The following is a 12,922-nucleotide window of genomic DNA, read 5'->3' on the forward strand; positions in this document are numbered from 1 at the left end:
CAAACAAGGGTGCAGCAGGACAGGAGGCCCAGTCTTTGCTCAAAGCTGACGTCCCTGATGTTGGTGGGCTTCTTCTTCCCTCATCTCCAGTCCTTGATGGGAGGTGGACTAGGCCAGCCTACGTGGTTATTATTGTTGCCTCATTTTAAGGACCAAGAGAAATGTTAAGTGACTTGCCAGAGCTTATGCTGGGTCTTCACTCTTCCCCGCCCCCCTGGAGGTCTTTGTCCGGCCCCTCAGAGCCTGCCCCACCTCCTAGCACCCAGGACAGACATGCTCAGCAGGACACTGAAGGAGGCAGGCAAAGGGTGTTTAATGGGCACTGGGGGCGTGTCTTGGCACTCCCTCCAGGGGAGTGGGCATCTCCACACACTCGGGTCTCAAGAGGTGAGGCTCTCCTTGCAGGTGCTCCTGGAAACGCAGGGTGTGAAGATGTGAGAGGGAGGCCGACCCTAGTGTGGGGGCCTCCTGCAGCAAGGGCACCACTGGGCTGGCGTGGAGCTAAATACAGACAGGGATGGAGGCTTGCCCCACGCCCCACCCCACAGCTCAAAGCCCACCCGCTGGGGAGCGAGAAACCCCCAACCTCCTCGCCAGCAGGGCAAAGGGAGTGGGCTGGTGCTGTGGAAGGTCGCTGTAAGGGGGCCGGGGGTTGTGGGTACCCACCCCCACCTCACTCCTAATGCCCCACTTCCTTATGTTCCATACATCGAGCTTCAGAGTAAAAGTTCACTTAAATAAAGGAATCCCTCCACCTAAAATTACAAACTACCAGACTGGTCTTGCCTCCTCATTAATAACTGAAGAAACTGAGGGCCAGAAAGGGAAAGCAATTGGCTCACAGTCTTTCCCCTTTGTGTCTTCAGGCATCCCGAGGGTATTCTGGAGGCCTGTGACACTGCTTCCAGCACCCGTTCAAGTCTAGAACCTCCTTCCCCCAAGCTCTGGGTGCTCCAGCTTCAGGGCCAGCTCACCTTCTGGGGGCTTCCCCCAGTACTTACACAATCTGCAGACGCCCTCTCCTGACACACACACACACACACACACACCCACACCCCTTACCTCCTGGAGAGCTGAAGCCTCTCCACTCCCTGGGAGCCCCTTGCCTGGTATGTAGAGGCTCCGAGGTTGGGGCTGGGGGCTAGACCCAGGCCCAGGGAGGACTGGGGAACTGGGCTCAGAGGGGCACGTCAAAGAGTGCACATTCTGCAGGGGCACCCAGTCATGCCGCACCACTCTCTGTAGCCAGACGGCCTCGGCCATGTACCTGGGGAGCAACAGGCCAGATGCAGGGAGCCACAGCCCTCCCGGCCTGGCCACTCACTGTCCCCTTCAGCTTGGAGAACATGCAGCCTGGAGCTTAATCTTATAGGGAGTCAAGGCCAGTCACATCTTGGCTGGCGTGCTCTCCACCCCATTCTTTGGGGAAAAGGACTCAAAGAGGCAAGTGGGGTGGCTCCAGGAGGCTCCCACATGCTCTAGAGAAAACCCCAAAGGAGCAGGACAATGTGCCAAGGGGCTAGAGGTGATGACCCAGGCTTACCCCACCCCACCAGCTCCAGGACCCCAGTTTGCCAACTCACTTGGGTCCCAACGGTGCACAGATCGTTAAATACCAGTTGCTGGCACAGCCCTGGTCAAAGGGGTTGTATCCCTGCAGATATCGGCACTGGAGGGGGAGGACAGGAAGAGGGGCTCAGAGCCGGCAGGACTGAGCAAGCCATTGGCCCTTTCTGAGCCAGTCATCCCTGCCCAGGGCTGCAGCAAGATGGGGGGCGGGGGCAGGGGAATGGACAGGGAAGGACCTGAGAGTGAGCTGAGGCCTCCTCTTTCTCAGCTTCCAGGCAGAGCAAGCCACTTCTGAGTTCTCCAAATGAACCCCAACACTGCACCCACCTCTTCTGCTTCTCAATCCCCGCCCCCCCGTTATAGATTCAATTGTGTTCCCCCAAAAGATACGTTGAAATCCTAACCCCTGGTACCTGTGAATGTGACCTTGTTTGGAAATAGGGATCTTTGAAGATGTTATCAGTTAACATGAGGTTATACTGGGGCGGGGGGGGTCCCAATCCAACAGGAGTGGTGTCCTTATAAAAGAGGGGAAGCGACAGAGAGAGGCAGAGGGAAGAACACCATGTGAGGACAGGCAGAGATGGAGTTACGCAGCAGCTACAGGTAAAGGAATGCCTGGGGCAACCGGAAGCCTGGAGAGACAAGGAAGGATCTTCCCCTAGAGCGTTCAGAGAGAGCATGGCCCTGCCAACACCCTAACTTCAGGCTCCTAGACTCCAGAATGGAGAGACAAAAAATTCCTGTTGTGTTAAGCCACGCAATTCGTAGTACTTTGATATGACAACCCTAGGAAACTAAGACAGCCTCCCCTCATCTTGTCTCCTCTTCCACAGTGCCCCCGCCCGCCCCCGTCCCCACAGGCCCCACACATCTTCCTGCTACCTCCTTCCAGACACACTTTCAGGTCTTCCACTTGCTGCCGAACTGCTCCAAGGACAGTTCCACGCCCCTTCTGCACTTTTCCACCTCTAATTTTTTCCCTGACTCGTGCCTTTGCTGAATTTGGCTATCTGGAAGAATAGTTGTGGGAGAGGCCTGATCATATTTCCCTAACTAAAATCAGATAAAAAAAAAACCTGTTGCTGTCAAGTTGATTCTGACTTATAGGTTGCCCTGGAAAATCTGGACTGAAGGCCCCGAGCACACAACGCAGTAAAGGTCAAGCCCCAAGGTCAAGCCCTCCCCTAATCTGCAGCCAAGACGCTGTTGATCAGGCTGTCCTCCTCCCCACCTCCACACCCTCCATCTGTCCACTTCGCCTTCTTCCTGAGCCCCTCTTCCTCCCCAGTGCAGACCAAGCCTCACCCCACTTCAAGAGCCTTAGCTATAAAATGTTGTCAATGGCCAAAAGTGGCCCAGGAGCACTTCTGTCCACCACCAACTCTCCTGTGCCCCATGCCCCTGTGACAAAGACTGTGATCTTCAACGGTATTCTCCACCGAAAAGAACCAGGACTCCATGTAGGGGAGCTGACCCTGTGACTAGGGGAGGAAAATCCAAATGGCTTCAGAATATCCCATTTTTGCTGAAAAGCAACGCTAACCACAGTCATGTGTGGGTTCGGCCTACTTCCTAAGGTCTTTAAAGCATTTAGGAGAAGCTGGTAGTCTATTCATGGTTTCAGTTCAATGTTTACAAGAGGTTGATTACGTTTGCAATGAGAATTTTTTAATGTAGGGAAATAAATTTTTGATTTCTCAGTTGTATATGGAAAACGTTGCTTGTCCAATGCTTAAAGGAATGATAGGTGTTTTAAAAATGTATAAGAACTGACCAAAATATAGAGTACCTTCCTTTCCACACATGGTACCTCTCAGATGGGAACAGAATCCAACAGCTCCGAAGCTTCCAGACCATCCTCTCTTGCCAGCTCCAGTCCTGAGCCTCCTGCTCCAATTCTATACCTCAAATGTCCTCACGCTCCACAGGACCAAAACCAAAGTGGACATCTCCACCTAGGTCCCTGCTGCCTCCTCACCAACCTCTCATCTCCCCAGGCATCAGGGCACCAGCCTTTTCTTTCTCCTTCTCCCCCAAACCATTATAGGTTCATTTGTTTGTTACTTCACTCATTTATTCAGAAATATTTTGGGGCCTCAACAATGTTCCAGGTACCACACTGGGAACTGAGGACACAACCAGTGGTGTCACTAGGGGGGTGTGGGGGTGCGGCCACACTGGGTGACAGTTTGAGGGGGTGACACCAAAATGACTATCAAATTTTTGTGCAGTGTTTCAGCAGAAATTTATTATTTTTTATAAAAATATCCCTGTAGTTAGTTATAATGATTAAAAAAAAACATTTTTCATAAGTACAGCTTATATGCATCAACATACCAGTTTACATCTAACAATATCTACGCTAATTTGCTTTTTGAACCTTCTTATGCACCCTGGTCAGAGCTGCCATTATTACCCAATTACAATAATGCTTAGAATCACGTGGCTTTGTCTGCACATGCTACAAGCACGTGCTGTTGTTTTCAGTTGCTGCTGGTATTTTTATAGTTACTGGTTTTGTCAAATTTTCTGGTGTTTTAGCTACAATATTGTGGTAATTAGCATTTCTGGACCTAGATCAATAACTTTTTTGAGAATAAAGTGGTAACTAAAGGAAAAGAAGGAGAAAAATCAAAAAATATTAGTACAACAAACATTACTAAAGATTCTGTATGGTCTGGGACAGGAGGAGGTCCGTGGAGGGGGTGACACCATGAGTTACCACACTGGGTGACACCAGCCCTAGTGACACCCCTGACACAGCCTCAAACACCATCGTTGTTGTTATTGTTGGGTGCTGTCGAGTTGACTTTTGACTCACAGTGACTCCATGTGACAGAGTGGAACTGCCCCATAGGGTTTTCTAGGCTGTTATCTTTATGGGAGCAGATTGCCAGGACTTCCTCCCACGGAGCTGCTGCGTGGGTTTGAACCATCAACCTTTTGGTTAGCAGCCAAGTGCTTAACTGTTTCGCCACCAGGGCTCCTTTCAAACAATAGAGCCAGTCTTAAATTTCTGGGTAGTGAGGGCACCTACCACACAGGGTCCTACGTACTGTGGGGGTGCTCAGGGCAGCACAGAGGCAGATCAAGTGAAAAGAACGGGTGGTCCAGGACAGGACTCTGAGGTACAGGCAGAGGAGCAGCAGCCCAGGGAAGCAGAGAGCGCTGAGCTCCGAGAGGATGGGGAAGACGGTGGGCTCAGTTTCATATGCTGTTGTGTGCACCCCAGAAAGATTAGGTATGAGGACCGCCACAGGCTGTGGCCACTTGGTGAGCGCTGCAACAGTGTGACAGTGAGGACAGGCCAGGCTGGGGTGGCTCGAGGACAGTGAAGAATAGACATAGTGAACACAGCAACTCTTTCAGGAACTATGGCATGATTGCACTGGAAAGGAGAGTACAATAGGTGGGATGGAGGCCGGTGACATTAAGAGAGAGTTTTGCTTTGCTTTTAAGATATGAGAGATATGACCATGTATAATTGATGGTAGATAGGAGTGGTAATAACAACAACAACATATACGGCACTTACTTGTACCAGTTACTATTCTATGCGTCTTACACATATTAACCCATCCTGTCCCATTTTACAGATGGGGAAACTGAGTCCCAGGGCAGTTAAGTAACATACCCAAGATCTCTGCTGGTAAGTTGTAGAGCTGTGATCTGAACTCATGTGGTCTGCTCCAGAGCCCTTGCTGTCAACCACTCAGCAAGCAGCTTCAGCAGTAGAGTTCAGGGGAGGAAGGAGGGAATGGAGGTTGTGGTATGTGAAGAATGCCTGAAATGGGGATTGCAGGTAATGGGTAAGAGTCCTGCCTAGTGAATCATGGAGTGCAGACCATATTTAGGTCCCTCGAAGCTGGAGATCTTGGATTGGGGGTCCCCATTCTGATCAGTGGAGGGAGGCCAGGCCTCCAAACTGATCTGGGGTTGGGAGAACCACAGAATCTGTGAAGGGACAGTGCTGCCGAGGAGAGGCTGAGACAATGGGTTGAGTCTCGAGAGAGAAGGGCATGCAGGCCACAGGTGGTTGATGAGTAAAGTCTGAGCAGAGGGGTCACAAGTGGGCTGGGAACCAAAGATGAGTGGTGGCTGGAAGGATGGGAGGAGGTGGGCAAAGAAGGCTCCTCTGTTCTTTCAGGTGTCTCAATGTCTCCAGCTCCCCCCTCATTAATGCTGCCCACTAGTCTTCCTTATACAGCCTTTAGTCATGTCATTGACCTGCTCAATCTCATGGCAAGGATATCCACTCCTTCCACTCCTACTCAACATTGTACTGGAGGTCCAGCACAGTGTAATTGACATAAGAAAAAGAAATAAAGCCATACGAATTGGAAAGGAAGAAGTGAAACCATCCATATTCATAGATGACATGATTACCTGCATAGATAACTCCAAGGAATCAACAAAAAAAGCTACTAGAATAAGTGAGTTTAGCAAGATCAATATACAAAAATCCACTGTATTTTTTATAAGTGGAACTTGAAATAAAAGTACTAAAAATATGAAATACTTAGATATAAATCTAACAAAATATATGCAACATCTATATACTAAAAACAACACAGCGCTGATGACATAAATCAATGAAGACCTAAATAAATGAAGAGGTATACCATGTTTATGGATCCAAAGCCTCAATACCGTTCAAATGCCAATTCTCCCCAAGCTGATCTACAGGTTTGATTCAATACCAGTGAAAACTCCAACAGATTTTTTAATAGAAATTGACAATCTGATCCTAAAATTTATATGGAAAAGCAAATGAAGTGTAATAGCTAAAAGAACTTTGCGGGAAAAGAAACAAAGTTGAAAAACTCACATTACCTGATTTCAAGACTTACTATATAAAGCTATAGTAATCAATACAGCATGGTATTGGCGAACGAGTAGAAAACTCCACACGTATATGGTAAATTCATTTTTGATAACCGTGCAAAGTCAACTCAATGGAGGAATGACAGTCTTTTCAACAAATGGTGCTGAAAGAATCCATATGCCAAAAAAAAAAAAAAAATCTTGACCCATACTTTGCACCATACACAAAATTTAACTCTGAACGAATCATAGGCCTAAAAGTAAAAATCTAAAACTATAAAACTTAAAGGAGAACATCTTTGTGATCTTGGGTTAACCAAAGTTTTCTTAGTTACAACAGCAAAAAGTATGACCCATAAAAAAAAAATTGATAAATTTTACTTCATCAAAATTAAAAGCTTCTGCTCTTCTGAAGACACTCTTAAGAAAACAAAATGATAAACTATAGACTGAAAGAAAATATTTGCAAGACACACATCTGTATTCAGACTATAAAAAGAACTCTTAAAATTCAATAATAAGAAAACAGCCCCCCTTTTTTTTAATGGGCAAAAGACTGAAACAGACACTTTATCAAAGATACAAAGACGGCAAATAAGAACATGAAAAGATGCTCAACATCTTTATCCATTAGGAAAATGCAAATGAAACCAACAGACATTACTGCACATCTATCAGAATGGCTAAAATTAAAACAAAACAAACTCTGACAATGCCAAGCATTGGGGACAGGGTGCAGACCCATTGCTGTCAAGTTGATTCCATAGGGATTCCAAGACTGTAATCTTTACGGAAGCAGGCTGCCACATCTTTCTCTTATGGGTGGGTTTGAATCATCAGCCTCTAAGTTAACAGCTGAGCACTTAATCACTGCACCACCAGGGCTCCTTTGAAGATGTCAAACAACTGGAATTCTCATACATTGCTGGTGGGAATGCAAAATGATACAGCCAATTGGGAAGACAATTTGGCAGTTTCTTATAAAGGTAAACATATACTTACCACATGATCCAGCAATGTCAATCCTAGGTATTTACTCAAGAGAAATGAAAACTAATGTTCACGTGCCTGTAAAAAACCAAACCAGCTGACATCGAGTCGATTCCCAGCCGTTACAGAGTAGAACCGTACGTACATAGTGTTTTCAATAGCTGTGGTCTTTCAGAAGTAGATCACCAGGCCTTTCTTGTGAGGTGCTGAACCATAACTGGGCCACGCAAGGACTCCTCCACATGCCAGTACACGAATGTTTATAGAGTGTCAATTGACAAAACTGGAAACAACCCAAGCATCCTTCGACTGGCGAATGGATAAACAAGCTGTGGTCTATCCATACAACGCACTACTACTCAGCAATAAAAAAGAATGAACTTACCCAATACAGGCAACAAGGTGAATGAATCTTAACTGTACTATGCTAGTGAAGGAAGCCAGATTCAAAAGCTGTGATTCCATTTCTATGACACTCTGGAAAGGGAAAAACTACAGGGACAGGAAAGAAATCAATGGTTGCCAGAGAATGCGGGTAGGTGGAGGAGTTGACTCCAAAGGGGCAGAGGGATTTTCCTGGGATGGTGGAACTGTTCTATAAATCTTGATTATGATGGTGGTTACCAGAGTGTGTACGTTTGTCAAAACTCATAAAACTATGCACTAAAAAAGGGGGGATTTTACTGTATGTAATTATACCTCAATAAACCCGACGTTAAAAAAAATCCTACCAGGGCTGGGAGGTTTCCACTGCACCGAGACTGCATTGTCCTTCTGCCTGTCAGGGTTTTTCTAATCCGGCCAACCCCAAGCAGCCTTCTTGATTTCCCGCGCCCCAGTCTCCTCCATAGAGCCGTTTCCTCACTCTCCCACCAGCGCTCCACAGACCTTCAGGCTTCCCTGCCTTTCTGCAAGCTGTGCCCCTCCCGTGCAATGCCCTCCCTTTGCCTTCTGCCCTCCAAAACCGCTCAGTGACACGTCCTACCCCTACCCTGCGGTCCTCACTGAACTCTCAATTCCTCCTAGGAGCCGGTGCTACACAACTGAGCACAGGCCGCCCTCTCAGAGCGCTCACCGGTGTCCGGCGGGTGCTACTCTGCTGTCACGTTCCTTATCACCACGAGGGCAGGATGCAGCCTTACTCACCTCGTGCCCATCCCTCAAAACTGCACACGGGGGCCCAGCAGGCGGGAACTGCGAGCGGGAGCCACCGGAGCACCAGCGACAGAGGCGCGACCACTGACCTCCAGAAGGAGGCGAGGTCTGAGCTGAACCTTACCAGACGGGTCTGGAAGGACTAAGGAGGCACCTTGAAGGCGGCCAGGCCACCATCGGGGACAAGGAGTAGAGGACGAGCGGAGAGTGCGAGGAGGCGCTAGGTGACTGGCTACCCACAGCCCAGGGTCGTGGCGCCCCGCTCGGCCCCGCGTACCTTGCCCTCGTAGGAGCGCTCGGCCGTGCTCACCGACATCGCCTGGATCAGAAGCAGCAGGAAGAGCGGCACCAGGAGGCCCGTGGCGGGTACAGCCACCACGATGCTGCGCGCGGGCGGGTTAAGGAGCCGCTCACCCTGTCCTGGGCCTGCCCTGGGCCCCGCCTCCTCACATTCGGCCCCGCCCCAACTCCGCTCCGCCCCGCCCGGCCTCCAACATCGCCCCGCCCCGCCCTCACCATCGCCCTGCCCCGCCCCGCCCCGCCCTCACCATCGCCCCGCCCCGCCCTCGCCCCAACATCACACCGCCTCGACCTTGCCCAACCTCCAAGATCGCCCCGCCCAGAACTCGCCCCAACATTGCCCCGCCCCACCCCACCCCGCCCCGACCTCACCCCCCAAATCGCCCCGCCCTCAACGTCGCCCCGCCCCGACCTCACCCCGCCTCGACTTAACCCAACCTTCAACATCGCCCCGCCCAGATCTCGCCCCCAACTTCGCTCCGCCCCAAGTTCGCCCCGCCCCCGCCCCGCCCTCGACATTGCCCCGCCCCGCCCTCACCCCACCCTGACCCCGCCCACAATTAGCCCCGTCCTGCCCTGTGCTGTCACCCGTCTGTCCACGACCCCGCTAGATTCTAAACTCTTCACAGCTCTTCCTACCCCTAATCTCGCCCACCTCCCTGGCCCCACCTATCCTCACCTCATCCCAGATCGGTCCCGCCAAGCGTCTCTTCTCCCTGACCCCGCCCATCATTAGCCCCGCCCCCGAGACACCTCTCTTAGCCCCGCCCCTTGTTGTCCTCGCCCCCCTCATGGCTTCTCCGTAGAGTCTTGCGGTCTTGGACGGATACGCGATGGCTTTGTCTATGGAGAAGGGCAGGTGGGTCGTGCGTACCAGGTAGACGAGGCAGGTAACCAGCATGGCACCCGAAAAGAGGCATAGGGACAGCACGAGCAGCATGAAGAGGCGGAAGTTACGGTGGCCAATGCAGTTATTGACCCACTTGCAGTGGTGGTCAAAGTCCTGGGGGCGAGGAGGGCAGGGCAGGCCTAAGGAACTGTCCTCTGGCCTCGAGAACCCGTTGTCTGGCCCAACCCTCTGTGTCCCCCAAACTGAGGCCTTCTGCGGGCCCCCTAACCAAAAAAAAAAAAAATTAGTTGCCATCGAGTTGATTCTGACTTATAGCGACCCTATAGGACAGAGTAGAACTACCCACACGGTTTCCAAGGAGTGGCTGGTGGATTGGAAGTACCAGCCTTTTGGTTAGCAGCCATAGCTCTTAACCAGGCTCCGTAGGCTACCTCAAACCTGCCCTTGGCCTCACTCACTGGCTCCCACAACCCCGGGAGAAATTGAGCCATAAAGTCACTGAGGCTGGCATTTTCATGGTTAGAGCTCTGTGGCTTACAAGGTCAGCCTTCACTAGGCCTTTTAGAGAAAGGCCCGTCCGGTCTTCTGTGAGACACAGCCTGGAGTAACTTTGGGCAGAACATAGAACATCTCCGGGCCTCTGTTTCCTCATCCATTAGATGAAGGGAATAATAACACCTTTCCCCAGCCAGCCTCTCAGGGTTGTAAGGACCAGTTAAGACAATGCATTTATAAACCCTTGTGGGCTATGACACAGGAAAGACAAGCACTCAGAACCCACGAGTTGGTCTGGCCTGGACCCTCAGAGAACAGGCAGAGCTCTCCAGGCTGGCCTGCAGCCAGTCCCTCCCCTGAGGGCCTTAGGTATCTACTGTCAAGGAGCCTTGGAGCAGGGCAGTGGCTGCTTTCCTCCCCTGGCCTGACCAGCATAGATGTGGATGCCCCTGGGCATATCAGCACCTGTGTGGACAAGGCCAGCCTCACAGGCCAATTGCAGCTGTCCTGGAGGCAGTGACCACACGGGTGACCCAGAGTAGCTGAGAGCTACTGCCACCCTTGGCCTTGAGCAGTTCTGAAGACGATTCCACACCTGACCCCGGCCCCTGGGCGAGTGGGGCTCTTGGCCCTGGCCAGGTGCTGTGGGGGCAGGAGAGTGGGTGCTCACCTCCACACAGATGTTGCACCAGGGGCAGTGGTAGGTTCGGGGCGGGCGGTGGAAACAGCACTTCCGGCACCACTGCAGGCGGAAGGCCCTGTGGTTCACCCACACCACGTGCACCATCATGGGGCCCTGATCGTCAGAGCCTGCAGCGAGGAGAGGATTGGGGGCAGGGTGGGGGGTGCAGCAGACCCTGAGATCACCCGTTCGGCTGCCAGGGGGTTGGGGGGGAGAGGGCAGGGGAATCCCTAGTTGCCATTGAGCAAGTTGTCCAAGCTCAGAGAGGCAGGCAATCAGAGAGGGGGTGGCGTTCCAGGAACTCTGAGGCCGTTGGAACTGTGGTTGATGCTCTGAGGTGTGCGAAGAGGGAAGCAGGAAGAGAACAGAGTGGTTGCATCAAGCTGGCTTCCCTCCCTGGCTGGGCCTCACCCTCCCCTCCAAAGCAGCTAGAAAACTCCAGAATCCTAGTTTTTCTACACCTCAGTGACTTGGGAAATGAAATGCCAGGAGCCAGGCCAGAAAATGAGGATGTAGGGTTATGGGTCCTGAGGCCCCAGCAGGGAGATAGGAGAGCAGGTGAGGACCTGTCCCTTCCAGGCACCAGCCCCTCTGGCGCCACCTCCTTCTCCCCGGGGGACCAAAGCCTCACCTCGATGTAAGATGCCGGGGTCTGAAAAGTTGAGTGAAATGAGACTGAAGAAGGTGAGAACAAAGAGGAGGCCTGTGATGACGGGAAAGGCCCACTCCCCATTCTGGGCCAGCCACCTGCAACTGAGACCAGAGCCTGATTCAGCCCTGATCTAGAGCCACCTGAAGCTCCCCCAGTGCTCAGTATTCCAGGGTCAGGACCCACGGACTATCTTAAGGCCTGCTCTAAAAACCCAGGCTGATGACAGACCCAGAGAGGCTCTGCCAAATGTCACCAGCATTACGAGCCAACTGCAGCTCCCCAGATATGCCAGGCACTCTATACCACTGTGCCTTTGCACATTCTGTTCCCATGGCCCAAACATCCTCGCTCCCTGACTCCTGACCCCCTGTTCCGCACTTGCCCTGCCCCTGTACTATAATGGTGTTTTCCTTTCTGTCTTTCTGTAAGAAATCTGTCAGCCTATGTGGGAGACTCACGGGAATGCGAAGAAAAGGCCACCGAAAAAGACCAGCAGCACTACATTGAAGGCGGCAAACAGGCTCGGGAGGATCCAGGGAAGCGGGGCCTGTGGTGGGGGCTGGGGCTCCTGCAAGATTGGCATGGCTGGGTCTCCTGTGTCCCCAGGGGAGAACTGAGCCACCCCAAGGCGCCTTCCCCCCTGCTGGCTCCCAGAGCCCCATGGCCACAGCGGCCTTGGAAGCCACAGCCCAGGGTGGAAGGAAAGAAGCCCCACTGTGACATCACAGAAGCCAAGGAGAATGGGGATCAGGGGCCCTCAGCAGAGCTGTCTGCAGTCTACTCTGGCTGCATCATGGGTCCACCACTTCCACCTGCAAACCCACCCTTCCCCCATACGTGCTGGGGACTGAGAAACTCCACCTCTGTGAGGGTGGCTTTGAGACTTAGAAATTAGAGAAACAGCGGAAGAAGGTTGGTAGCTCCAACCACCCTTTCAGGCCCAGTGCTAATCGAAGCAAACCATGCTCATTGCCCACTCCATCTCTGTTTTCTCCTTTTGTTACAAAATCCCACTTGGGCGGCGGGGACCAGCAATCTACTCGGTTAAGTAACTTCCCTACTTCCTTCGTTTCCAGGTTGGTTTCATGATACAATTTTGGTCAGTGAGATGTAAGTGGATGTCCTTGAGGGTTTCTAGAAGAGCTTTGTCTTCCTGATAAAAGGGAAGAAGACACAGTTGACATAGCCCTATGCCTTCTTCCTGTCTTGAACCTAGACGTGCTGGCTGGGGGGTGCCGCCTTGGTTCCATTAGGCAAGAAGTCAACTTGCAGCCAGACAGAGCTTGATGGCAGAACTGAGTAGCTGCGCCAGCCCTGGACAGCCCAGCTCTGAGCTGCTTATGTGAGAAAATAACTGGGTTTTCTGTGACAAGGCACTGACAATTGTCATTTGTTTTGACCC

At 51.6% G+C, this 12,922-nt stretch overlaps 1 protein-coding gene across 1 annotated transcript; it reads right to left on the reverse strand.

The window, feature by feature from the left end:
• Positions 1-526: 526 nt before the first annotated feature.
• Positions 527-12,103, reverse strand: ZDHHC19 (zinc finger DHHC-type palmitoyltransferase 19). The gene is made up of 7 exons (XM_049886809.1): positions 11,979-12,103; positions 11,500-11,621; positions 10,857-10,996; positions 9,672-9,844; positions 8,819-8,924; positions 1,584-1,669; positions 527-1,267 (listed from the first exon to the last, which is right to left on the reverse strand). Exons 1-7 carry the CDS (start codon positions 12,101-12,103, stop codon positions 922-924), a joined length of 1,098 nt encoding a protein of 365 aa, XP_049742766.1. The 3' UTR covers positions 527-921.
• Between the last annotated feature and the right edge of the window lie 819 nt (positions 12,104-12,922).

Source organism: Elephas maximus, chromosome 1 (assembly GCF_024166365.1).
Source record: "Elephas maximus indicus isolate mEleMax1 chromosome 1, mEleMax1 primary haplotype, whole genome shotgun sequence".
NCBI lineage: Eukaryota > Metazoa > Chordata > Mammalia > Proboscidea > Elephantidae > Elephas > Elephas maximus.